This window comes from Trachurus japonicus, chromosome 1 (genome assembly GCF_045865225.1).
Source record: "Trachurus japonicus isolate A0001 chromosome 1, Traja_1.0".
Taxonomy (NCBI): Eukaryota; Metazoa; Chordata; class Actinopteri; order Carangiformes; family Carangidae; genus Trachurus; species Trachurus japonicus.
The window spans coordinates 27,811,715-27,839,298 of NC_140907.1; the positions used below are offsets into that span (position 1 = coordinate 27,811,715).

Sequence of the window (27,584 nt, forward strand, 5' to 3'; positions counted from 1 at the left end):
TTTACTCTGACCTATGCTCTGTCAAAATGTACTTTAAATCAATCATGTGTAAAGTTGATCTAATACTGTCTTGAGTTTGTCTTGGGCACATCATATTATTATTTGCTCATTTATTGTTGTACACTTCTAAAAGTTTTTTTTAGAGTCATCCCTGTACTTTTTTTTGTATTTTTTCTATTTTAGACATGTTTGAAATAAATTAATTCATTAATTCATTCATGAGTGCACGCAAGTAGTATGAAATTTCTGTCATTTTAAGGATCTAGACCAGAGGTCTTCATCAGGTGGTCCGTGACCCCGAGGGGGTCCTCTGAGGTACTAGAGGGGTTGCCAAATTTTGGGTTATTTAGATCATTTTCTCCAAATTTTTTAGTTTTCACAATTATGTTCAAAATAAAAACGTCAAGAAAAGCCTGTATGCATGCAATCGACAGACACTGATGATATTGGCATTGGTAAAAAAAAAAGTGCTTTCCAGGGGGCGGTGCGTGGCGCAGTGGGTAGAGCGGCCGCCCCATGTTGAGGCTACTGTCCTCACTGCAGGCGGCCCCAGTTCGAATCCAATGTAAGCTCTCCCTCCCCTATAAGACATAATAAAACAAATATTACATAATGTAGTTACATATAAAACACAGTTTAGAGCAAAACATACATGATACTAAAACCAATACTTACTGTAACTGTAGGCCATATTGTAAAAGTGTGTTTTAAGAAGGCTCTTAAAAGTTGTGATGGAGTCTGCTGACCTTATGCAGAGGGGAAGCTGTTCCATAATCGGGGTGCTATCACTAAAAAAGCTAGTTTTTTTTGTCTTTAATCTGGTGTGAGGAACTGTTAAAAGGTTTTGCTCCTCTGATCTCAAGGGTCTGGCTAGAGAGTAGCTACCAAGTTAAAAGTTGCTCGATATCTTCTGGGGTGAGATCATGGACTGCATTGTAAGTAATTAATCACATTTTAAAATAAATGGGTAACCAGTGCAGTGATGCTAAAATGGGTGTGGTGACTGGACCTTCTTGATTTTGTTAGTAATCTAGCTGCTGAATTTTGGATAAACTGTAGTTGTGAAACTGAGTGAAAGTTTAGGCAGGTGAAGAGGGGATTACAATAGTCCAGTGATGATATGAAAGCGTGAATAACTTTTTCTGTCATTGTAACATGATCTTTGAAATAATTGACTGATAATAAATAAATAAATAAATAAATAATAAGGCCTATATCTTTACAAAACAGAAATGCAACACAGAGGTAATCAGATCAGCCTATACAGTTGGTTATAATCTCTGCTCCTTATATAACAAACATGCAGATGAAAGCGATCTGTAAACCACAAAGATAAGACAAACTTCACGTCTCTCCTCCGGTGACCTGACTTTGCACTGTAGCCTCGGTTACAGGAGGTGTGGTCTCCTCCTCCACCTCTTGTACTTCTCCGCAGAGACCTGGACGCTCCTGGCCGCTTTCATCACACTGTTTTTCGTGTAAGTGTCAGTCTAGCCTACTTTTATCTACATTGTAGCGCGCGTGTAGGTCTTTATATGATGTTGTCCGTTTGTCTCTGCACAGATATGCCTACTGGCCGTATGGCACCTTTAAAAGAATGGGCATCCCTGGCCCCACACCAATCCCCTTTCTCGGCACCATGCTGGGTTATAGAAAGGTTAGTCAATACAACTTTTGTTTTTACAGTGTAAACTACAAAAGTTGTCTGTTTACTTCGAGACACTTCGCTAAAGCCTTAAACACGTAAAGCCCACCAACAAAGTGCTTTTGTCGGTTATAGAGAAGACTTCAATCAGCTTTCACGCAGTGGTCAAGTGGGTCCACACCGGTTCCGATCGGTATTACTATGTAAAACAACACAGGTGGCGGTGTGAATATGTTCGCTCCTCTTCCTGGTGAGGAGGCGTTTCTCTCCGGCCAGAGACACCTGTGAACACACCTCACCTGTCCGGTTAAGTTACACCGGCTACACCTGAAATAAAGCGCTTGGCTCCCCAAGAGACATTAGATTCAGTCTAATACGACTAGATCTGCAGCCCTGTAATAAACCCCTCCTCCACGTCATGGTGCTGTTTAACTGTGTGGCACCGTGCGGGGTGGTGTTTCTATTATTTAGCTGATCCTCAATAAAATTCCACACCATAACAAACCACAACCTGTTGAACAAACTGAATAGACGATTATAACTTTGTCAAATGAAGATTTATGACGCATGTTAGACTATGGGTCAATGATGTGATGCAGCCCAGTGTCAAGTGGTGTCCATTACACACTGAATGAAACATCCCATGTCTTTATTTATTCAGTTTATTTTAATAGTAATAATTATGACTAACATTCAGTGAAGACCTAAAATTCAGTATCTCCAAAATTGAAATATTGCAAAGGATTTTTTTTTTTAAATATAGAAATGTTGGCCTTCTGAAAACTATGTCCATCTATATGCACTCAATACTTGGTTGGGGTTGAACTACTGGAAATGGACTTTTCCGTGATATTGTAATGCAATTATTTGTTAATTTTGTTCATGGTGAGCATTTCATTGGACTTTTTTTTTTAAACATCATACACATGTAAATTAAGATATTATCTCATCCAATGATCATCTGTCACTGTGTGTTTTATTTTTACTTTATGCAGTATTGTCAGGTGCTAATAACATGTTCATGTAGCGGAGTCTTCTGAGCTGCTCTAGTCGTCTGCAGGTTCACAGGTGTTGGAGCGTTTCTCCAGCTTTAGTTTGATTGGCCGTAAAGGTCCTAACAAGCCTTGACCATCCATCTGCAGAGGAATCTGGTAAATGGACAAATTCAATGAATCAGAAATTTTTTTTCTCACTTGCAAATGTCGTTTATGAGTGTGTAAACAACAAAAATATAATCACCTCTGTCTCCTTGCAGACTGAGAAGCTGAAGTTCTGCAGAACTTCCACCAAGGCCAGTTTAACCATCACAAGAGCAAATCGCATCCCAATACAGTTCCTTGGGCCGATGCCAAATGGCAGGTAAGTGTACGGGTTGATGTTCTGCTTGTTCTCCTTACTAAATCTAGAAAACAAGGGCACAGAAAATAAGCAGATAAAACACAAGTTCAATACCTTAAGTATCTTCAAAAACCAATCTTCTACTAGTTCTCAATTGTATCTCTTGTTTGTTTCTTTATTCTACCTGCTGTACACAGTCTTATGCTTTGAGTAGAGAATAAAGAAAAGCCAATATATTTCAATATGTAGGAATCATAATAAATAACTCATAGGCTACATAGTTTCAGTTCATGCTATTTTATGTTTAGTCTGCATTTACAGTGGTCATAGTGTCCCAAATGTCAGTACTTTTAAGTATTCATATTTCTACAGATGTCTAAAAAGACTTAATTGCAGAAATGCAATGAACACTCTTTGTTCACTAGAACGTGAGATTGGTGCCTAATGAACCTCAGTCCATAACCCATGTTACATTATGCACCATCTCTCCTCTATAAATAAAGCCAAAAAAAAAAGGCTGCTCAAAGTAAAGCCAGAATCCCGTGTATGTGAAATGTTGTTGTTGGTGTTTTCACTCAGATGCATTAACACCCTTGTTGCTACCTGTCAGGTTTGAACTCTTCAGGCTCCGGCCACAGCTCAGGGTCTCGGTGCAGAGCGTAGACTGGGATCATGACAAGCATGCCCTTCGGGATTGTGAGTCCATTGATCTTAACAGTTTCTTTGGCCACTCGTTCGGCACGAGCAGCCGGAGGGTAGAGCCTGGGCACAAAACAAGGATGTTTTTAATGTCTTCATCAGGTTAAACACTGCCTCAAACTTACAAGTGTGTACCCTGGAAGTAGCTACAGTGTGGAGTGTTTTTTGCTATTGCTAATGCTGCTGTCCTGACTTTTCTTGTAGAGTCTTCATCAGGACACATTTCAGATTCCTTCAATATCTGCAGAACTAATAGGATTCCCATAAGCCTTTGCAATACTTACTAATTAGCAAATATTTGCATACTAACAAACTAGCAGCCATGATGAGCATTACCTGCTAAATATTAGCATGTTAACGTGCATGCTTACCTTAGCATTTAGTGATTGTCTACAACAGCCTCACAGTTCAAGTTCAGTGGGTTTGGTACTGTGAGAAACCGTACCGTAATTTGTACTGAATGATATTTGTGTTATACATAAATCATTCAAAATCAAGCTCATTACCTCAGACACTCACTGACCACACTGTCTAGGTACTCCATCTGTATCAGAGCTTCGTATTGGACTGGACCCTATGGAGTTGTTAAAACAGTTTGGATTAAATGCCATTCTCATTTTGAAAATCAATAACATTATGAAATAAAATGGAGAGAACTTTTGCCTCCACCTTATTCGGGAAAGTAGAGTCAATCTCCTTTTGCAGGTGTTTCATGACTTCAGGATTTCTTGCCAAAGTGTAGGCCAAGAAGACGAGCGTAAGGGCACTGGTCTCATAACCAGCAAACACAAACATTGTCACTTGAGAAATGATCTCGTGATCAGTCAGACCTGTAAAACGGTAAGATACATGAACAGTAACAGAGACATGGTGCCAGACATTTGTGTTTCTGTATGTGTGATGTGTGATGTGTAATGTCTAATTACCATTTTTCTGTGTGTCTTTCCCAGGGCCAGCGACTGTCTGAGAGCTGATCATGTGTTGAAGGATATCTGCTGAGTTCTGAAAACAGGTGAGACAGTTGCTACAAAGTTGCTGTCTGTGTTTGTGTGTATGGTTGTGATATATGACAACATACAGCGTTGTTGTTTGCCAGGATGTGATAGAGATTTACAGTTTTGGACTTATTACATTGTCTTGTGTTGTTACAGAAAATGTGCTGAAATACTTTTGTCATATTTTAAATGCACTGGATTGAGTTGATTTGTCGGGTTTTATTACATTTTATTATTTAAAGCATAAAATAATGTCACCAAAAGGTTCAAACTTTCAAACATATCACATGAAGCTCAGTCAGGAAGACGACTTCAGGTGTTCAGCAATCAGTCAGATCTCACAATGAACTCTTCCAGCCAATCACATTGTTCCTGTCACTCTTGTCCTCTACTGTTTTGCATAAAAATGAAGTAATTACTAATTTACATTACAAGGACTTCAAGGAGTCCAATCTCGACCTCTGGCTACATCTCAATCATCATCAAGACACTCAAAGTTCTCCAGTGAAATCTAAATTCTTCCACATGACACCTGGGCATCTGTGATTGATGGTCATCATGTGATATGATTGAAAGCTCTAGACCAGCTACTAAATGGACCCTGAGGAGAGATTGTCTTCTCAACAATTTTTACCATCATGATATATTTCTGTCATGATACAAGATCAGGTGCATTGAGGGAATATTTTGTGTTTGTTTTGTCCAGACCTGCTGTGAGCTCTCTTTGCGTTCTGCTCTGATCTTCTCCACCAACATTTTGAAATAATCAGTAGAAGTCTTGGGGAATAGGGAGACACCAAGCAGCTCCAACAGAGGAAGAACGATTGGGAAACATCCTGAGGAGGGAAAAACAGGGTGAACAATTATATTCATAGTCACAAAACTTGAAAGGTGAAATGGAAAAACAGTGGAGGACCTTGGAACATAAAAACAGGAAGAGAGAATCTGAACAGCTTTGAGCCATGAGTGAGGAGGGGGCCTGAGGGGTTGTTGATGGAGTCCATATCCACATTGAAGGCACAGCTCCCCATCACATCCATACTGAATGGTCCAAAAAACCTGAAAGCCACAGATTATAATCATTGATCAGTGGTTGATCCATTGTCTTTTTCTTGGTAACACTGTAAAGTAATGCAGGCTGGGTTTGAATGAAAAATGTCACCACTGAGGGTTCCTTACCTTTAATTGTCGGTGCAAGCTATTTTTAGAACGGTGGAGCAGAGCTGCGAGCTGCTCAGAGCTACGCTACGGAGGCTAATGGGATTTCTTGGTTCCCTCATCAAACTCATCAAATACACAATCCAACAACTCCAAAACGCTCTGGTGGACAAGTTGTGACCTGCACATTCACCACTCTATGAGATAATAATGGGACGAGACAGAGTTGTTTCCGAGGCAAATGCAGAGACTGCTTGCTGAACTCTGCGGTTTTGCATGAATTCACCTCTAAAACAACTCTGTCTCGTATCGTTCCGTTATTATCTCATAGCGTGGTGAATGTGCAGGTCACAACTTGTCCACAAGAGCGTTTTGGAGTTGTTGGATTGTGTATTTGATGAGTTTGATGAGGGAAACCAAGAAATCCCATTAGCCTCCGTAGCATACAGTAGCTCTGAGCAGCTTGTGTCTCTCCTCCGCTGTTTAAAATAGTTTGCACCGACAATTAAAGGTAACAAACCTGCTATGACTATAGGGATTATGGCAATGGGCCAATTTGCCAAAATGTTGAACTATCCCTTGTTACTAAAGCATATAGTTTAGACTGTAATGGTTCAGTGGATTCTGAAATTGATGCAATTGCATAAATAATAAGAAAAAAGAAATCATGGACTTTAATTTAAACTTTTTTTTTGCCTCATTCAGCATTTGAATACACCCATTACGCTCCTCCTATAATGAAACTCAAATACTGTACAAATGTGTTGCACTTCTTGTTGTTTACTTTGCTTTCCTTCTCTGTCCACTTCCTCCCAAACCAGAAACTGTGATCCTCTTATGTCACATGGTTCCTCTGATAATGTTTTTATCTCGTTTTCTTGTAGTTGTATCAACAAGTTTGTCTTCGTTTGGTATTTGCCTTTTAGTATTGGAGTTCAGTGTTAATGGAGTAGAAGGTGTACAGTAGAAACACAGTCTGTTGCCTTTGTACAGACAGGAGGGTTAAGTTAAAGCAGAAGTAAGCGGAATGTTTTTGTTAATATAAGTCTTAAATAGTTATATCTTCCGACGGCAATCACTTATAGAGTGTTTGGTCTGAAACACGGGTCTGTCAGTCACTCTGCTGTAAGCCGAGGAGAAAACTTTCCTTGTATCCTACAACCTTTATCCAATGAGGAGAGAGAACGGGATAAAGGGGCGGTCCTCTCTGTGTGTGCAGCCAAGGGATGCGCGTGAATGCGGTGACGTAGGGACGAGGGCGGGGACTGCTAACTCCATTGGCTGACAAGAAGTTAGCCAAAACGACCTCTTTGCTTCTGCTTTAAGTTAAGCAAGGTTTTGTTTGCACATCTTTAGATAGATTCAAAGATTTAATTTCCAGGCAACTTTTTTAAAAATAGAAATAAAAAAAAGTACTTATTTGTGTTTTGATTTGTTAAAGTTATATTTCGACCTTTTAGGAAATACACTTTTTAATTTCCTTGCAAATTGTCTGTATGGTAAATTTGACACTACAGCCTGCAGCTTATAGTACAAAGACTGGTGACAGGTGTCCGGCTCTGTCCAAAGGTAACACGATTGTTTTCATGCAGCCATATCTGTGAAGATAAATGATTTATTTTGGGTAATTAAAACTTACTCTTTCACAGTGATAACACCATCGCTGTCACTTCCCAGTGTGGACTGCAGCTTGTCTGTCAGTTTGCGGGAGTGATGTTTCATGATGTGAAACATCTTAAAAAGAGGAGGGAAGAGAGTGCACAAAATAAAGTGGTGATGAATATTTACATGGTTTCATTCTGCTCAAATATGAATCTAAAACTCCTACCTCTTTAATACGCCCAGTGGTGAAGGAGGGGGTGAGGATGTTACGAATCCTCCTCCAGTTATCATCCTCAGCAATATTTATTGCATCATACAGCTCTCCAGTCAGACGAAAGTTCTGAAGAGATAGGGAGCCATGTTTACGATTTAGTCTTTTTTGCTTTTAACGTGGCTGTTAAAATGATCAATTTGAGATAAAAATGGGAAATTTTGAAGTCTTTCTAAGGCAAATTCTCCTATTACCATAATCCCTAGGGGTGGGTTCATCACCTTTAATTATCGGTGCATGTTGCAGACGCGAGCTGCTCAGTGAACACAATGGAGGTGAACGGTACAGGTTCCCTGTCCCTCATCAAACTCATCAAATACACAATCCAGCAACTCCAAAACGCTCTCGTGGACAAGTTGTGACCTGCACATTAACCACGCTATGAAATAATGTGACATTTTGAGACAGAGTTGTTTTCAAGGCAAATGCGTAGCCGGAACCACTCTGCCCCGCTGATCTCAAAAGAACATGGATCGATAGCCTAATTAAAGGTGATGAACCTACCCCTCCCTATGACTATAGGCATTATGGCAATAGGCGAATTTGCCAAAATGGTGAACAATCCCTTTAAGTCATGGGAAGATGGCATTAGCCTATAGTTTATTTTTCAAGTCGTTGCCTTTGAGGTTAATCTTGTGTGTTCTTACCCTCCGGTTGGTGAAGTAGGTGAAGCACTCCTTTACCATGATGGTTTTCACCATGTCAGGATCCATCACCACCAGCATTGGCTTCTTGAGCTCATATGTGCTGGACATTTACATAAACACAATTTTACACGTTGGGACTTCAGTGTAAAACTCTTCCATCTGCTCCCATTCAGAAAGAGACTTAGTTTATATATTCACACATCTAAAAGGTATAGACTCACCCCCATACTCTCCCAAACTTTTGAGCGCACTCCTTATCGTCCAAGTAGTAAACCTGGTCACCAGAATGGTCATTAACAAACACTACTGCCACGATATGTACCATTTTAGATTTAAATTTACATGATGAAAATTATTTAAATCTTTGATTGTTTGATTACAAATATAACAAGTCATTTACGCACCGGGTTTAACCTGCAAATTGAGCCTAAGTACATAATTGGCTTGGGACCCGGGATCCCCAACTTCTCAAATACTCCGTAGCTCGAGTAGCCATACCTGTGCACAACAGAGAAGGATTAAACGTCATAAAGTTGATCAGACACTGTTTGCTGTTTAAATGAATCTATCTGGAGTAGAATCAGTTCTTACATAACAAAAACACAGACAAATGTGACCAGTAAAATCCATGTTTCCAAAGAGAAAAAAGGAAGAAACCCCATTGTTCTTTCTCTCTCTTTCTCTGCGTTGTCCCAGTGATCAGAGTCTGCACTGGACTCTGACTGCAGTTGCAGGAGGTGTGGTCTCCTCGTCTGTGTCAGTGTCACATGACAAGTTTAGACCTGCGCACTGATCTTTGTTGGTCAGGGGGCGCCCATTTCCTCAAAGCATGTAACTTGACACAACTTGCCACTGCATTTTCAAAACCTTTATTTTGGCAACACTTCAAAAGCGGCTTGATCTTTAATTAGGAACAAAAACAAACAGATGCATGTGCTTTCAGTAATCGGGCCAAGTGGTTAATTAGATTTTCTGTGCCACACAAACAAGACAAATTTCTTGCATTAATTTACTGAAGCACATATTAATTCTAACAAAGCTACATGACTTGTTTTAAGTGACAAAAGAGGCAAAGAACAGAAGTAAGCATGGAGAATTCAGAAGTTCAAGACTGACTGAACTTGCCTCTACATTTGGTGCCACACAGTTATGGATGGGTATTACGGGTATTAAGAATTTATAGCGTAATAATATAGAATAATAATAGTTATTATTGCTTTCCACCACTGCTGATACAATATTTATTAAAACCTAAAATTATTATTTACATGGATTTTTAATATTGTTCAATTTCCCAGAGGAAATTGGTGCGCAACTAATTTCAATGGAAATTTACTATATTTTGCTAAATAATGTAGGTTTAGGCCAGTTAGCAATAGCATACAGGCTGGTTGCCTTCTTCAGCTGAGTTTCATTCACATGTACAAAACTTAACAATCAAAGGTGCTCCCATGTTGATAAAAATCACCAATACAATCACATACAGATTTAATTGTGAGATGATGACCCAGAGAAACAGGAAGCACAGAGTTGCTACCTTTTATTGTACCGTGCCAGACCTCTGGAAAGTAATATGTTGGCGTGTTCAGAATACGTTGCTAAATGGTTTTGAAAAAGTAATTAAGGCTTCTGAAATGTAGTTAAATATAGTGACTAAGCGTTAAAAGAACAACACTGTCAACACTGTTAAGCTTCAGAAACGATTTGGTCCACTTTAGAGTTATCAAAACTATTCTTTCATGCTTGGCTAATATTGAAAAATATATTTCAATATTTACAGGTAAAACAAATTTATAGACAATTTTTTTAAATGAATATATGATTGAAACGTTTTCGACAAACAAAAGACACCTCTGTTAATCCCTGGAGACATGCCCTTGTGTGTGTACTTAACGGGAAATAAATGAGTCTACAAACATGAATTTATGATAACACTCATTGGCAGTGTCATTCCATTTAAAAAAAAAAAAAAAAGATTTCTTTCTATTTTTTCCACTTATTCCACAAAATATTGCGTGGGCCAAGAGGAAATTAGCCTACACTTTGACAAGTAGTACTGTCAAATACGGACAGACTATAAACACATTTTCATGAACTTTGTGCACCTCTTTTTCTTTTTCATCTCTTAACACAAGCAGTATAATAATTGAGCCCATTGTGGCAAGCCAGGAGAAGCCACAGGCCCAACCCGACCGGGGAGAAACCCCAGGCTCCGGTTAGGGGAGGTAGCAGGGGGTGTGTTCTACCCAGTGGAGGTGGTGCAGCCACTGGGAATCTGGCACTGGACGCACCTGCAGGCCATCAGGTAATCAGGGGAGAAGATTTACTCCCTGGTCTCCCACTCAATCAGGCTGCTCTTCGACCAGGAGGAACAACAGGCAACAGACGTCAGACAGCCAGGAGCCAGAGACGTGGGACTGTTTGAGTAGCCCTTGGACCCCGTGGCAAGTAACTCATGGCTCACCTCTCTCCCTCTCTCTGCCCTATCCAGGAGCCTGTTTTGTTGGAGACCCAGGACTGAAACCTGAGGACAAACGCCCCAGCCGGGAAGAAACCTTAGTTTACCTTTAACCCTGTGCCCTTCTCTCTCCCTTTAACTTGTCTATTAAAGACTTTTTGATTTTGCCTTATCTGTCTTGGAGCCTATTTTATGTGAATCTTGTTGCATTCTCCCCTGGGTTGCCACATTTGGTGGAGAATGTGGGCAGTGTGATCCAACGCTACAGATTCACTATAAAATAGACTTCAGATGGAGGAGGCCCTGGCCCAGCTCATCCAAACCCAAGCCCAACAGGCCCATAGCCTTAAAGCCTTACAGGATGCATTCACTGTGTTGGGAAAACACTTGGTGAAACCAGAGAGGCCAGTGGGACCCAGTAAAGTGCTAACGAAACAAAGTGCAGAAGATGATATTGAAGCTTACCAGGTATTTGAGAGGACAGCAGAGAGAGAGAGGTGGCCCAGGGCAGAGTGGGCTGGCATACTGGCCCCTTTCCTAACGGGGGAAGCTCAACAGGCCTGTCAGGTCCTTTCTCCCCGGGATGTCAACAACTACGACCTGCTGAAAACGACCATTTTGGCCCATTATTTCCACAACATCCCAACAAGGGCTCAGCGGTTCCATGCCTGGGCCTATGATCAGACGGCCCCCGTACGCCCCCAGGTAGCCACGTTGATACGTCTAACCCGCACCTGGTTGACCACAGGGGACGGACCCTCGGCCCTTGATAGAGTCGTTATGGACCGCTGCATTCGAGCACTACCTGCAGACGCCAAACGGTACGCCTCCCAAAGTAATCCTGAGACTGTTGATGCCCTGGTAGAGCTGTTGGAAAACCACCAGGTAACCGTTGAACTGCTGCGAAGCAACCGGGGGGAGAATCCACGTCCCGGCCGCTCTGATCCCCAGGGAGAGAAGCCAAGGGTGAGAAGGGGGGGCCAGGAGGTCCGACCTCAACCAGGGGCCAGCCAGCCGGGCCAGCCCCGGGCAACCCCCCAGACCCGACCGGCAATTATCCGGGAGTGTCGCAGATGCTTCACCTGTGGTCAGGAAGGCCATCTATCGTGGAACTGCCCCGGTGATGAGGAATCGATGCCGACAGCGGAATCGGCTGTGGCCCCCCAGGAAGCTGGCGGCTATCTCACCACCTGCTGGGCTCATGAGAACACGACGGCCCCAAAACTCCCCGTTCGAATCAATGGGCAGGATACAGAGGCCCTCCTGGACTCTGGAAGTGCTGTGACCCTGTTAAGGCCCGAACTGACGACGGGACCCCAGGGGCCCTCTATCCCGGTCTCCTGTGTCCATGGGGACTCTCGGGACCGCCCCACCGCTCACATCAAGGTCCAGACCACACGGGGCACCTTTGAGTTGATCGCAGGGGTGGTGGAAAACCTGCCAGTCCCTGTACTCATCGGGTGAGACTGCCCCATATTTTGGCGTTTGTGGGGGCCAAACAACCCGAGGAAGAAACCCCGGGGCAGCGGGAAAGCGAGGCCCCGGCCTGTCTGTGCAGCTGGGGTCCCCGGCTCCTCTGGGGAGGAGACCAGTGAAGACGTTCAGGGACCAGCTGAACCTGTAGGGGCCAGGAATACTGAACCCGAAGAAGCCTCATCAGACGACATGTTTTCAGAGGCTTTTTCTGAATTCCCCATTGTAGAGGAGGAAAGGAGGCCCCACCCAGGGCAGTTTGGAACCGCCCAGTTAGAGGACCCCAACTTGGAACAAGCCCGAAGGAACCTGGTTGAAGTTGAGGGCAACCGAGTTGAAGGGGTGAGTGCAATCATCTTTCCACATTTTATGGTAAAAAATGGGCTCTTGTACAGCGTGGTTAAAAAGGGAGAACTCATTGTTGAACAGTTGTTGGTCCCAAAATGCTATGTACCCAAAGTGTTGTACCTAGCTCATTCACATCTATTAGGGGCACATCTAGGAGTAGAAAAAACGTATGAGAGAATCCTGGGTCGCTTCTACTGGCCAGGGGTGAAGAGGGCTGTCCAGGATTATTGCAGAAGCTGTGCAGAATGCCAGAAGACAGCCCCAAAGGTAAACTATCAGAACCCTTTGATCCCTTTACCCATTATTGACACGCCCTTCCAGAGTGGCCATGGATATTGTGGGTCCCCTCCCTAAATCCAGCAGGGGACATCGGTATATCCTGGTCCTCCTTGACTATGCCACTCGCTATCCCGAGGCTATTCCCCTACGGGCAGCTACGGCTAAGACTGTGGCCCGTGAGCTGTTCCTACTGTTTAGTCAAGTGGGCATTGTCAAATAGGTCCTCACCGACCAGGGAAGCTGCTTCATGTCAAGAGTAATGAAGGAGATGTGCAAGCTGTTGAAGGTGAGCCAGTTAAGGACGTCTGTTTACCATCCACAGATGGATGGTCTTGTCGAACGGTTCAATAAAACTCTCAAACAAATGCTGAGAAAGATCATTGATATGGATGGGAAAAACTGGGACCAACTAATCCCCTTTGTCTTGTTTGCCATCCGAGAAGTCCCACAGGCGTCCACAGGGTTTTCACCGTTCGAGTTGCTGTATGGACGGAGGCCACGGGGCATGCTGGACCTGGCCAAGGAAGCCTGGTGTGGCAGTACGAGGGGTGGACCAAAAATAATTAAATTAATAAAGGGAATTTACTCAAATCTATAATTTCTATAACTTAAACCGACAACGCCACCTGGGGGGTTTCACCCCAGGACCTTTAAAGTGAAATTTAAATATAATCAGCAAAACAAAAAGGACACACAGGTATGTAACTCAAAATGGCAGGAGACGTGGTTCAATAAGTTATAACAATTGATTTTATTTTCACAACAGATATTCAAATATTGCAAGTTTAAAAGTATAAGGGGAGAATAGGGGAATAACTACTTCCTGTAACGATGAGAAGACACAGCAGGGAGGGGTAGGAGGGGAAGGGAATCCTTCAAGTTAAAGAGCACCCCATTCACACGTGAAACAACTCAAGACTATAATGTGTAGAGAAAACGAACCAAAAGGTGTCACACAGCACGCAGAGGGAAACCATCACCCAGGGACACCACCTCCACCGCTGGCTCTCAGATGCTAGGGACAGGAAACAAAAAGGGGACAATTAATAAGGGAACCACCATAAACAATAAACACAATCAAATAAACAATTAATATAACAGTTTCCAAGAAAACCCAAGAAAAACAAAAATAGAAAACTTCTTATCTTAACACAAGGTTAACCGGTTAAGGAGAAAACACAAATTAACCCAGTAAATTATTGGTGCTTAACCAAAGCCAAATGAAACAAAGTAACCAAAGAAAATAACCTCTGGCCAGAGATGGAGATGGAATCTGATGGTTCACCTGGGCCCCATCATAACCCCTTAATTCACACACTCGCATACACACTCACACTCATCAACCCGTTTCTCTCACCCACACACACACACGCACGCACACCCACATGCACACACACACACACACACACACACACACACCAAACAGCCACGAATCCTCGTGGTGCGGCCGCTCTGCCCGTAGCGGAGGACGGGGCAGAGGGAGCGTCTGCAGGCTGCAGGTGTCACAGTCTGTGGCGAGCAGAGAACGCGCCGAGGCGCAACGTGGAGCAGCGGTGAACTCCGCCGACAACAATTAAAAAGTCAGACAGTCAGTCTACAGTCTTCACTGAGTCGCGGCTCGACTCAAGGCCCGGCGAAGCAGCAGTGATCCCAGGCTACTTATCTTTAATGTGTCATGGCAGTAGTAAATTATTTTCCAGGCGTCCTTGTGACCAACCAAGGAGGGAGAATGTACTGCTCCGTGGAGGATGGAGCGTCCGGAAGCTACAGGGAAAATCAACAGGTTGCCGATCAGCTGACGCCACTAATGACTCAAAACACAAGAGATGCTGCGAGTACGCACCTCCAGTCACAGTTGCGTACTGGAACGGGGACAGTAACCGCGGCCACAACTACCCGCTAACAACACAAATAAAATAAATTAATACCATCCTACGAGAGCAGCCATGCACCTTACCTGTGTGGAAGTGGAAGGCTACAACCAGGAAGTGGGTGGGGCTCGGTGCCAGGGAGCAAGAGGAAGAGAGGGGGGGCTAGAGCCTCCCTATATGCCCTCACTCCCCTACCTCATAGGCCAACCAACTCACATCAATTAAGGAGGCAGGAATGTGACTGCACATACCATTACACTGGGAACAACAACCATCTCCCCACCGCTCTATCATTGAGTATGTTGACCAGATGAACGACCGGATGAGCATGGTTTGGCCCCTTGTTAGGGGGCATATGCAGCAAGCCCAGCAAGCCCAGCAAGCCCAAGCCAAAGTCTACAACAGGAAAGCCCACATCCGAGAGTTCAGGCCGGGCGCGTTGGTCCTGGTCCTCATCCCGACCACTGAATGCAAGTTCCTGGCCAAGTGGCACGGGCCTATGAGGTCATGGAGAAGGTGGGTAAGGTCAACAAGGTGAGGCAACCGGGGCGGAGAAGATCTTCTCAGATTTATCATGTTGCAGATAGGTTCTGCAATGATTTTAGAAGACTGAATGAAATCTCTAAGTTTGATGCTTATCCTATGCCTCGGGTCGATGAGTTGATTGAACGATTAGGCCCCAGTCGTTTGTGTCGACTCTTGATCTCACCAAAGGTTACTGGCAAGTCCCCCTCACCAACCGGGCCAAGGAGAAGACCGCCTTCGTCACCCCCGATGGCCTGTACCATTACACCGTGTTGCCCTTTGGAGTACACGGAGCCCCCGCCACCTTCCAACGGATGATGGACCAGGTACTCCGACCCCATCGTGAGTATGCAGCCGCTTATAGACGACATCATAATCCACAGCACAGACTGGACTGCCCACCTAGGCCACCTGCGGGCAGTCCTGAGAGCTCTGCGACAAGCCAGCCTGACAGCCAACCCAAAGAAATGCCGATTGGGGCTAGAGGAGGCCGAGTACCTGGGATACACCGTGTATATATCTATGATTGCGGACTGCTGATTGGTCAGAGAGTCGTCACCGGTGGCCGCGGGTCATCAGATATCACCACATTTCAATAAATAAATGTTTTAAAATGAACAAACTATGCAAGTCTGGTCGCTTTTCCGCTGTCGCTCCCCCCCGCCCCTCCCCTCCTCTCCCCGTCTGGCCATGTGGGTTTGTTGACAACGAAGCCGGCGAAAAATCAATACGGAGCGGTGGATAACTTTATCTAACACATAGGATGTTATGATGTGTAGTCTTAACTGTCAAAAACAAAGGCTTACAGTTACGGAGCTGGTTTGTGTGGCGGTGCAGCAGAGAGGAGAGGAGAGCTGGGACACCGGGGGGCTGCGGCCAGGTAACGGATGTTGCAAGGTTGGTTTTCAGTCGTGAGAGGCCAGGTGAAGGCAGAGAGCCTCCGCTCTCACTCGTAACAAGTCACAAGTCATGTAGTAAGCTATCAAATTACTCCGGAGCTTTTTAATTAAAGCAGAAGTAAGTGGTCCGGTCGTTTTCGCTAATGCTGCGTTCCAGGCAGGCTTTTGAAATCGAAAATTACAGCTTCAAGTCACAACTTACGACTTTGTAGCGTTCCAGGCAACCCACTCGTGTTTTTCCGACCTGTTTTACCGGTGAAAGTCACTATAACGGCCACTCGTAACTTCCGACCGGTGAACTCGTACCAGATCGAACTGGTACCACTTCACGGTCGGAAAAATACGAGTTTCCTTGAACGCACCATAACAGTCCTCGTCCCTACGTCACCACATTTACGGCGTTCCTTGGCTGCACACACAGCCCTGCATGCCGTTCTCTCTCCTCATTGGATAAAAACTGTAGGATACGATAAATGTTTTCTCTTCGGCTCAGAGCAGAGCAGAGTGACTGACAGACCCATGTTTCAGTCCAAACACTCTATGTAAGTGATTGCTGTCGGAAGATATAACTATTTAAGACTTATATTAACACAAATATATCACTTACTTCTGCTTTAAGGTAAAAATGTGGCATAACCACGGGGAAAATCCATGGGATCTCGGCCCTTATTCCTAGCCCCCATGATGCTTTGCGGGAATTATGGGCGCAGCTTCCAGTGCGAACCGGAAGTAGCGTTTGTTTACATGCTAACAGTACGCGCTAATCCACTTTCTGCGAGCGTTAGAGACATAAAACACCACCTTTTACAACTCAAACGAGACAATATCATAATACCGCTGCCTACTAATATTGTGAGGTGTGAGGACGACTTAAAAAAGTGTCCAAAGATAAAAAGATAACGTACAGTAGCATATTTAGCTACTTGTTAACTTGGTTGCTTCAGTTGTTGAGGCAACGAGCTATCTGCTAGCTCTGGAAAGTTGCCTCATATAAGTTGGAATAATTTTATTTTAAAACACATTCCTCTTTTATAAAGAAATGCATATGTGTGTGTGTGTGTGTGTGTGGGGGGGGGGGTCTCTCTGTCACTCACCTTTACTGTCAGCTCTCAGGGATTGTGTGTGTGTGTGGTGGTGGGGGCGGAGTATTTTACTGTAGGTTCTCACCATGGATCTATTATAAGACCACACACAGACACATCCGAGTGTCCAACCAACAAAGTTGTAGTAAAAAAAATCCATTTAGTTTATTTTAATCATAAAGACCACTTTTGATACAGAGGGGTGTGTCAGTGTACACAACTACACGGAATGAAACAGTAAACATAAAATTGCGTGTATCATAAAACCCCCTAAATGATACACGCAATTTTTATACATATTTTTATACATATAGTCTTATAGATTCGGGGTCTAGATATTTATGTACCTACCGGTATGCAAATCAGCGGGTGACACCAAACAACGTTTGCCCAAGCAAGTCACAGCTTTTTCTCTCACACTCACACACACCAGTGTCCTGGAGAGATGCAGCCGCATCTGAGGGGACGATGGCGCGTGTGTGCGCATAGCGTGTGTTGCCCCTTCTCCACTACACAGTTACAGCTCAGTTCTACTCGACTTGGTTTAGGTTCTTTTAATCACAATCAGGGAATTTAGTGTAAAACTAATTTCAGTGTAATCAAAGACTGTTGATCCATGGTATAGTGAGTCAGGTTAACATATATTTATACTGAGTAAACAACAATAGATGATACGAAATGATTCCACAACATCTTGAGTGATTTATTTTTACTGAATAAGGTGTCAGGTCCCATCTCCTTACATGTTCTCTGATGTCTTGTCAGGGGAACGGAGCTGGTCGAGTGCGTTTTTGTCAAGTCTTTTGGTTTATTTACCCCATAAAATCTAAATATATCCAAAACTCTGTATAGAAATAACCAAATGACGCAACCTTTATGACCTATACTCTGACAAAATGTACTTTAAATCAATCATGTGTAAAGTTGATTTGTCTTGGGCACATCATATTATTATTTGCTCATTTATTGTTGTACACTTCTAAAAGTTTTTTAGAGTCATCCCTGTACTTTTTCGAATTTGTGTGTAACTATGATTTAATGATACTTTTTATTTTAATTTTTTCTATTTTAGACACGTTCTAAATAAATTCATTAATTCATTCATTCATGTGTGCACGCAAGTAGTGGGAGCATAGTGACAGAAATTTCATATTGAAATTGCTGTCACTTTAAGGATCTAGACCAGAGGTCTTCATCAGGGGGTCGGTGACCCCTAGCGGGTCCTCTGGGGTACTGCAGGGGCGTTAGACAATTTTCTACTCACTGTACATGTACGTTAAAATAAAAACATTAATATGAACCTGCGTTTTATTTGAATATCTTAGTATTGAATGCACAATAACAAGGTGTGTTTATACCCACTGGGCCCAGTTTATTATAAAACACAGCTTTATACATTATACAGTAGGGGTCCCTGCTCCATCTCTCCATCAGTTTGGGGGTCCTTGGCCTGAAAAATTTTGAAGGCCCCTGATCTAGACACTGAGTGTCTAGAACCTTAAAATGAAATGTATTTCTTTTTTCAAAATGATTAGAAATAATAATAAATTAAATCCACCATTTAAAATCAAATATTGTACACCAGGATTTACAGACTGGGTTGAACCTGTAAATTGGCACATCAATGGACTAATACCAGCAGGATCCCCAACTTATACAAGTAATAATAAGAATAAGAATTTTATATATAAAGCACTTTTTGAGCCAAAGTGCAAAGTGCTTTCCAGATAAAAACAAATGAATAAGCAGCATAAAATTACAAAGAAAAAGAATCCCATGTAAGCTCTCCCTCCCCTATAAGACATATGACAATAAAACAAACATTACAGAATGTAGTTACATATAAAACATGTTAATTAAGAGCAAACCATACATGATAGATACTAAAACCATAAAACCAAAACTTAAAGCAGAAGTAAGTGATATATTTGTGTTAATATAAGTCTTAAATAGTTATATCTTCCGACAGCAATCACTTATATAGAGTGTTTGGTCTGAAACACGGGTCTGTCAGTCACTCTGCTCTGCTCTGAGCCCAGGAGAAAACATTTATCGTATCCTACAGTTTTTATCCAATGAGGAGAGAGAACGGCATGCAGGGCTGTGTGTGCAGCCAAGGGACGCCGTGAATGTGGCGACGTAGGGACGAGGACTGTTATGGTGCGTTCAAGGAAACTCGTATTTTTCCGACCGTGAAGTCGTACCAGTTCGTTCTGGTACGAGTTCACCGGTCAGAAGTTACGAGTGGCCGTTATAGTGACTTTCACCGGTAAAACAGGTCGGAAAAACACGAGTGGGTTGCCTGGAACGCTACAAAGTCGTAAGTTGTGACTTGAAGCTGTAATTTACGATTTCAAAAGCCTGCCTGGAACGCAGCATTAGCGAAAACGACCGGACCACTTACTTCTGCTTTAACTGTAGGCCATATTGTAAAAGGGTGTTTTAAGAAGGCTCTTAATAGTTGTGATGGAGTCTGCTGACCTTATACAGAGGGGAAGCTGTTCCATAATCGGGGTGCTATCACTGAAAAAACATGGTCGCCCTTTGTTTTCAATCTGGTGTGAGGAACTGTTAAAAGGTTTTGCTCCTCTGATTTCAAGGGTCTAGTAGCTACCAAGTTAAAAGTTGCTCGATATCTTCTGGGGCCAGATCATGGACTGCATTGTAAGTACTAATTAATCAAATTTTTAAATAAATGGGTAACCAGTGCAGTGATGCTGAAATGGGTGTGATGTGACAGGACCTTGTTGATTTTGTTAGTAGGGCCTAATCTAGCTGCTGAATTTTGGATAAACTGTAGTTGTGAAACTGAGTGAAAGTTTAGGCAGGTGAAGAGGAGATTACAACAGTCCAGTGATGATATGGAAGCATGAATAACTTTTTCTGAGTCATTGTAACTGAGCATGATCTTTGAAATATTTCTTAATTGATAAAATAAATAATAATAACTATAGGCCTATATCTTTACAAAACAGAAATGCAACACAGAGGTAATCAGATAGCCTATACTACAGTTAGTTATAATCTCTGCTCCTTATGTAACAAACATGCAGATGAAAGCGATCTGTAAACCACAAAGATAAGAGAAACTTCACGTCTCTCCTCCGGTGACCTGACTTTGCACTGTAGCCTCGGTTACAGGAGGTGTGGTCTCCTCCTCCTCCTCCTCCTCCTCCTCCTGCGTCTCGGGGGGGACAAAGCCGTTTCCTGCCTCCTGGGCTGTGTCAAACTATTCAGCTGGAAAACAACTAAATCCATTGGTTCAACTCTGAGACACTTGGCTTCTTATGCAACAAGTCCGGGGCACGGAGGTCTGAAAGGGCATTTGCTCTGATTTGAGGCCTCAGAGAGACAACACCGCCGTCGGACCCAACACGTAGACATGAGCCACCTCTTGTACTTCTCCGCAGAGACCTGGACGCTCCTGGCCGCTTTCATCACACTGTTTTTCGTGTAAGTGTCAGTCCAGCCTACTTTTATCTACATTGTAGCGCGCGTGTAGGTCTTTATATGATGTTGTCCGTTTGTCTCTGCACAGATATGCCTACTGGCCGTATGGCACCTTTAAAAGAATGGGCATCCCTGGCCCCACACCAATCCCCTTTCTCGGCACCATGCTGGGTTATAGAAAGGTTAGTCAATATAACTTTTGTTTTTGTTTTGTTTTTACAGTGTAGGCTTAACTACAAAAGTTTTCAGTTTACTTCGAGACACTTCGCTAAAGCCTTAAACACCAATAAAACACCTACCAATAAAGGGCTTTTGTCGGTTATAGAGAAGACTTCAATCAGCTTTCACACGGTGGTCAAGTGGGTCCACACCGGTTCCGATCGGTATTACTATGTAAAACAACACAGGTGGCGGTGTGAATATGTTCGCTCCTCTTCCTGGTGAGGAGGCGTTTCTCTCCGGCCAGAGACACCTGTGAACACACCTCACCTGTCCGGTTAAGTTACACCTGCTACACCTGAAATAAAGCGCTGTACGGTTCCCCCCCACAGAATATAGATTCAGTCTAATACGACTATATATCTGCAGCCCTGTAATAACCCCCTCTTCCACGTCATGGTGCTGTTTAACTGTGTGGCACCGTGCGGGGTGGTGTTTCTATTATTTAGCTGATCCTCAATAAAATTCAACACCACAAAAAAACAGCCTGCTGAACAGAGTGAATAGGCGATTATAACGTTGTCAAATGAAGATTTATGACGCCTGTTAGAGTATGGGTCAATGATGTGATGCAGCCCAGTGTCAAGTGGTGTAGGTAATCAATTAATTTTCATTAAAAACGATCTGACTGTAGCCTATAGGCTACAGGAAAATAAATCTGGACTCAATAATACATGTGGAATAAATGCAACTCACTTTTGCAATGCAACACTATGTTTCTTGACAAATTTTACATCATTTGTCACATTATCTAGAAAAAAAGCAGTGTTTTTAGGACATGTTCTGCCCAGTGTTGCCAATATGCATTATAATTTAAATATAAAAATACAGAAAAAGAAATAAATCTATTTCAATGTAATGTTTCAGAAGAAAGTAGTATTTGTTTTAATAAATACACTTAAAGCAGAAGTAAGCGGAATATTTGTGTTAATATAAGTCTTAAATAGTTATATCTTCCGACAGCAATCACTTACATAGAGTGTTTGGTCTGAAACACGGGTCTGTCAGTCACTCTGCTCTGCTGTAAGCCGAGGAGAAAACTTCTTGTATACTTCCTTGTATCCTACAAGCTTTATCCAATGAGGAGAGAGAACGGCATGAATGGCGTGTGTGCAGCCAATGGATGCGCGTGAATGTGGTGACGTACTGTAGGGATGAGGACCAATAGATCCATGACGAGGGCGGGGGCTGCTAACTCCATCGGCTGACAAGAAGTTATAGCCAAAACAACCGGATCGCTTACTTCTGCTTTAAGTCCACTGTAGGTGGATAATTTATATATTTAATATTTATCATTCTTTTGTGGTTACACCATTTGACGTTTTCAGGGGCATTCAGTCTTAAAGAAAAAAAATCTCTCTTTTGCAGAAAGGGTATACAGCTGCCACAGTTTTACAGCCTTTGTTGAGTTGTTTCAACAGTCTTGCTCTTACCTGGACTCATTAAATGGAGAATTGAGGTGTCATCACTTTCCAACATCCTGCTCATAGTCCACCTAACCTAAAAGACTTAAGGACGGTTTTCAGTTGGTCAACAGCTGAAATATCTGTTATGAATTTGACCCTGGTGAACATCTACATTCAGTGTCTCGGTTGTATTTTTGCATTTTTTGACGAGGTGAAAAAATTAAATTGCAGTTTAAATGTTGTGTTTAAATTGTAAAAATTGCAGAATCTAACACTGTTCCTGATAAAATAAACATACTGTACAAATATCTTGATATTATTGTTCTCTTCCTAGGGATTCTTTAACTTTGACGCAGAGTGCTTCAGTAAATATGGGAAAACATGGGGGTAAGTCTACATTTGTACATGTAGCCTACGGAGAATTATTTAGAGTGTTTATGTATATGTTGTTGTTGGAGGTGCTAGTCTGTCAACATAAAGTTTGCAGATATCACGAAACTCTCACCTGGTGTTGTGACGTCTTCATGTTCACATTCTTCTCTGTTCTTCTTATCACATCTAGCATTTTTGATGGCCGTCAGCCTGTGCTGTGTATTGCAGACCCTGCCATGATAAAAACAATTCTGATAAAGGAGTGTTACTCTCTGTTCACCAACCGCAGAGTACGCACCAACTACAAACATCTTCAGTCACTCATCATGATCTATGTCCTTTAATTGAACTCTTGTCAGTAATTGTTTTCTAACTCTGTTGCAGAACTTTTATCTGAATGGACCACTGTACGACGCCGTGTCCATCGCTGAAGACGACCAATGGAAGAGGATTCGCAGTGTCCTCTCTCCCTCCTTCACTTCAGGAAGACTGAAAGAAGTGAGTAAGAGTCACTCCTGCTCTTGGCCTCCTCTGGCTTGTGTTGCATATTCAACAACATATTCTACCAAGATCAGTGTTGTAACTTCTTCAGTGTATATGTGACTGTTTTCTCTCTCCATCTGTGTCGGTCTGCACCTCAGATGTTTGACATAATGAAGCGGCACTCTGCTAACCTCATCAGCAGCATGGACAAGAAGGTAGAGAAGGACGAGCCCTTAGAGATGAAGGAGTAAGAAGACTCAACAACCCTTGAACTTCATTCATTTTAAATGATCCCACGATGCATTACAACAAATGGATGTGTTTTCTTTTTAAGGTTCTTTGGATCCTACAGTATGGATGTGGTAACCAGCACAGCATTCAGTGTCGACATAGACTCACTCAACAACCCTTCAGATCCCTTTGTCACTAACATCAAGAAGATGCTGAAGTTCAACCTTTTCAACCCTCTCTTCCTCATTGTTGGTACAGTAACTTCTCATTTTAAATGTGACTGGACAACCAAAAACATGTGTGTTAGATAAACCTGCATGTCTACAGTCACTGTCTTTCCTGGTGTTCTTGTTTCCTCCATTAACACATTTCTTTCTTTTTCTTCTTCAGCCTTCTTTCCTTTCATGGGTCCTATACTTGAAAAGTTTGAGTTTTCGTTTTTCCCAACCTCTGTCACGGACTTCTTTTACGCTTCACTGCAGAAGATCAAGACTAATCGAGAGACCAGCAAGTCAACGGTATGGTTGTTTATTTGTTTATATGTATGCATGTATGTATGATGTATGTATTCAGAAAAATAATCATCATTTTCTTCTACATGTCTGCTTTCAGAGTCGTGTGGATTTCCTTCAGCTGATGATTGACTCCCAGAAAAACGAAGCAGCAGAAAAGGATAAAGGTGATAAACACATACACAGCCATGACACATCTGCATGTGTATTAAAGCACAATGCTGCTGTAAATACTAACTCCTCACTCTCTCCTCAGGTTTGAGTGATCATGAAATCCTTTCTCAAGCCATGATTTTCATCTTTGCTGGATATGAAACAAGCAGCAGCTCTATGACTTTCATGGCTTACAATCTGGCGAGAAACCCTCATGTCATGAAACGGCTGCAGGAGGAGATTGACTCCACCTTCCCAAACAAGGTTTGTGGGAGTGAGAGGAGTGGTCAATGGTTCAGTGTGAATGACAATTAATCTATTCATCATAAATCATGTGTCTGTGTTTTTGTCTAGGCTCCTGTTGAGTACCAGGCACTGATGCAGATGGAGTATTTAGACAGCGTCATCAACGAGTCTCTCCGACTTTACCCCATTGGGGGACGTCTGGAGCGTGTGGCCAAGGCGTCTGTGGAGATAAACGGCCTTGTGATTCCAAAAGATATGATTGTCATGATCCCATCGTGGCCCATGCACAGAGACCCGGAAGTGTGGCCCGAACCAGAGGAGTTCAAACCTGAGAGGTATAAGGAGGATTTACACATTAAGTTTTGTTGATAAAAACACCCAGAAAAAGGACCTGAGCTCTGCAGATCATATATTTGTGTGTGGGTTTGTGTTTATCCTCAGATTCAGCAAAGAAAACAAGGACAATATAAACCCCTACATATACATGCCGTTCGGAGCAGGACCCAGGAACTGCATCGGGATGCGATTTGCGTTGGTGATGATGAAACTTGCAATAGTGGAGATCCTCCAGAGGTACAGCTTCGCTGTGTGCAAGGAGACCGAGGTGAGACCACACATGTTCATATTTACTCACTGCATGTTATTGTTTTTTGTGGTATATGAGTGTAAAGTTTACATTTACATTATCCATGGCTGGAGTGACAGGGATATTAAGGGTTTCATGTAATTGAACTGTCTGTCTTTCTATAAAATGACGTAACACTAGAATATAGATTAATATTTTAATACATTACCTGTATCGTCCAGCTCTGCAGGGGTTTAAAACGTTTCAACCACCTTGGGCACTGCCAGCCGTTTGATTCAAAACAACAAGGCTGAGTTTTTTTTCCATTGCTGACTTGACTTGTTTTATTCTCTCCTCACATGTATTTTCCTCCCAGATCCCCTTAGAGCTGGACGACGAGGGTCTGATGACACCGAAACGACCACTCAAACTGAAGCTGGTGCCACGATCCGAAACCTCCAGCTAACTCAACAAAATGAAAGATTGTCATTTCAAATTTTTATCTGCGTTGTTCTACAGCTCGATCATGCCTGATTTGAACAAGCAGCTTGTGTGTACCCTTGTATTAGTTAGTTCTCTTTTTTATATGTGTGTTAAGCATCTTTCTTATGATTATTAATCCCACACTGTGTGACAAATACATCTATCGACACATTTATGCCTGTGTTATCAATAAAGCATCATATTCAATTTTCTTGCAAATATCCTTACATATTATGTGACGTGCACCAAGTTTCTGAAATGTGTTTAGACGGCAGTGGCTCGGGTGGTAGAGCGGGTCGTCCAATGATCAGAGGGTTGGCGGTTCGAATCCCGCTCTGTCCTGGTTGCTGCCGTAGTGTCCTTGGGCAAGACACCTTACCCACCTTGCTCCTGATGGGTCGTGGTTAGCACCTTGCATGGCAGCTTCCGCCATCAGTGTGTGAATGTGTGTGTGAATGGGTGAATGTGATGTATGATATACTGAAAGCGCTTTGGGTATTGTTTCCGATGGAAAAGCGCTATATAAAATATAGACCATTTACCATTTAGACATAGTTGTATGACAAAAATCTTTGTTATGCATTCACAGAAGTTTCAAAAATATGTTGACTGTTGCTTCACTAGTAGAATATTTCTGCGGTATGGGCTCAGGTCAGGTGGACAAAATAACATGCTAACTTGCTATATAATTAGTCAACCGTTGACCCAGAGGAGAAAGGGGCCCAGATGAAGTGAGAAGTTTGAGAACTATTTTTCTTTGCAAATCAATGAAACAACTACAAAGAGACACACAAAATTAATTTAAAAAATGCAATTAAGTAACAAAGATGCAAAAAGAAGTAAATATATGCATATGCATAGCAATCAAACAGATGCAAAACAACTGAATATACAGTAGTTTTAAGTCTGTGAGTGGAGTTGCTTTTTACACACCTGTGCCTGTTGTCTCTGTCCATGAAAACCAAACATCAGCAGCACTTGTCACTATACTCTAAAGGTTTCACCATAAAATTATGAGTTATATTATATTTAACCAACAGAAAACCTCACATAGCAATATTTGTAGTAGGCTGATTAATTAAATTACATTATACAGGTGTTTGCATTTCTCTCCATCTTTGTAACATGACGTGTGACTGAAATACATTTTAAATTTCCAGGTCTAACTAACCATCTAAAAAGGTAGGTCCGGTTTACTCGGATAACTCTGATATCAGCAACACAATAAGTTAATTTTTGACCAGATATTTCGGTGATAAAGTGCAGGAAGTGGTGTTATGTGTACTATGCACACACAGTTTCTGTGACTTTATATAATCTATCTCCCTCTACACACTGTTTTATATCCCAGCAGCACACTCTAGTGGGTGCTCTGTTTACTTTTTTTTTGTGTGTGGTTGTTGTCGGTTCCTGCTCCTGCTCCTGCTCAGATCCATTATCCGAGTTTTTTAACCATCTTGTTCTTTCCATGTTTATAAACAGAGGGTAGAGATAAAAAAAAAAAGAAAGACAAAAAAAAAAAAAATCGGAGGTGGGCAAACCAGCTTCACTGCAGACACCACATGTTCTCAGAGTTGGGATCTGGTTAATGCGACGGTTTAGCTGAAGGTTGCTGAAAATAGGTGGAATCTGTGATATTACACAAAACGGACCATTATTACCGTTATTATTTATCATTAATAACTGTTACAATATGAAATATAATCCCTATAAAAGCCGTGTTGTGTGTGTTTTCAGTAGCTGTCATTAGTTTGATTTAAGAACTTATTTGGAACAATGTTTTGGCCATGTTTGTGTAGTTTTAGCCTACTCAGTGCACACAGGGGTTTGTGCTCTTCATTGACTAACTTTGTTTGAAAAAACAACAACAAAAAACTGCAATCCTAGAAAGACGTGAAAGTGAAAGACTGTAATAAATGATCAGCCCAGATTGAAAAACACCACAGGCCAGCACAAATCTCGAGATACTACTGAACTCAGCCTCCTGTTTCCTGGTGTGACGACATTAAACTGCAGCCTATCGACCGAGGCGACCAGATGTTGCGTTCAGGGAACATAACCTATAGCTGCATCCCGCTGATGGCAGGTTGGGGATTACAGAGGGGGTAATAACTTAAAGGAAAACCCTGAATAAGATGAGTGGAGACGCACTGCATGGTACATTTAGGATAATT

General features: G+C 42.4%; 2 protein-coding genes and 1 long non-coding RNA gene across 3 annotated transcripts; 2 read left to right on the forward strand and 1 right to left on the reverse strand.

The window, feature by feature from the left end:
- Positions 1–18: 18 nt before the first annotated feature.
- Positions 19–18,394, forward strand: LOC146992088 (uncharacterized). The gene is made up of 2 exons (XR_015036267.1): positions 19–144; positions 18,285–18,394. It is a non-coding gene; the product is annotated as an uncharacterized LOC146992088 (long non-coding RNA).
- Positions 2,537–9,068, reverse strand: LOC146992089 (cytochrome P450 3A30-like). The gene is made up of 14 exons (XM_085783545.1): positions 8,947–9,068; positions 8,760–8,853; positions 8,577–8,629; positions 8,356–8,455; positions 7,664–7,777; positions 7,475–7,569; positions 5,594–5,736; positions 5,386–5,513; positions 4,609–4,684; positions 4,352–4,512; positions 4,189–4,256; positions 3,587–3,745; positions 2,885–3,047; positions 2,537–2,793 (listed from the first exon to the last, which is right to left on the reverse strand). The coding sequence occupies exons 1-14, from the start codon at positions 9,015–9,017 to the stop codon at positions 2,692–2,694; spliced, it is 1,527 nt and encodes a 508-aa protein (XP_085639671.1). The 5' UTR covers positions 9,018–9,068; the 3' UTR covers positions 2,537–2,691.
- Positions 18,395–20,275: 1,881 nt separating the features above from the next.
- LOC146992090 (cytochrome P450 3A30-like) lies at positions 20,276–25,684 on the forward strand. The gene is made up of 13 exons (XM_085783572.1): positions 20,276–20,743; positions 20,829–20,922; positions 22,700–22,752; positions 22,928–23,027; positions 23,122–23,235; positions 23,379–23,467; positions 23,555–23,703; positions 23,842–23,969; positions 24,064–24,130; positions 24,220–24,380; positions 24,471–24,697; positions 24,804–24,966; positions 25,304–25,684. The coding sequence occupies exons 1-13, from the start codon at positions 20,673–20,675 to the stop codon at positions 25,391–25,393; spliced, it is 1,506 nt and encodes a 501-aa protein (XP_085639698.1). The 5' UTR covers positions 20,276–20,672; the 3' UTR covers positions 25,394–25,684.
- The last annotated feature ends 1,900 nt before the right edge of the window (positions 25,685–27,584 follow it).

What these genes read in the sequence shown, in the direction of transcription:
- LOC146992089 (XM_085783545.1), bottom strand. Translation starts at nt 9,017, where the DNA reads ATGGGGTTTCTTCCTTTTTTCTCTTTGGAAACATGGATTTTACTGGTC. An exon ending in AAGTTTGGGAGAGTATGGGG is followed by an intron (nt 8,456 to 8,576) that starts GTGAGTCTATAC and finishes GTAAATGTCCAG; the next exon opens with CACATATGAGCTCAAGAAGC. An exon ending in ACTCTACTTTCCCGAATAAG is followed by an intron (nt 4,257 to 4,351) that starts GTGGAGGCAAAA and finishes ACAACTCCATAG; the next exon opens with GGTCCAGTCCAATACGAAGC.
- LOC146992090 (XM_085783572.1), top strand. Translation starts at nt 20,673, where the DNA reads ATGAGCCACCTCTTGTACTTCTCCGCAGAGACCTGGACGCTCCTGGCC. An exon ending in CCATGCTGGGTTATAGAAAG is followed by an intron (nt 20,923 to 22,699) that starts GTTAGTCAATAT and finishes TTCTCTTCCTAG; the next exon opens with GGATTCTTTAACTTTGACGC. An exon ending in GAGCCCTTAGAGATGAAGGA is followed by an intron (nt 23,468 to 23,554) that starts GTAAGAAGACTC and finishes TTTCTTTTTAAG; the next exon opens with GTTCTTTGGATCCTACAGTA.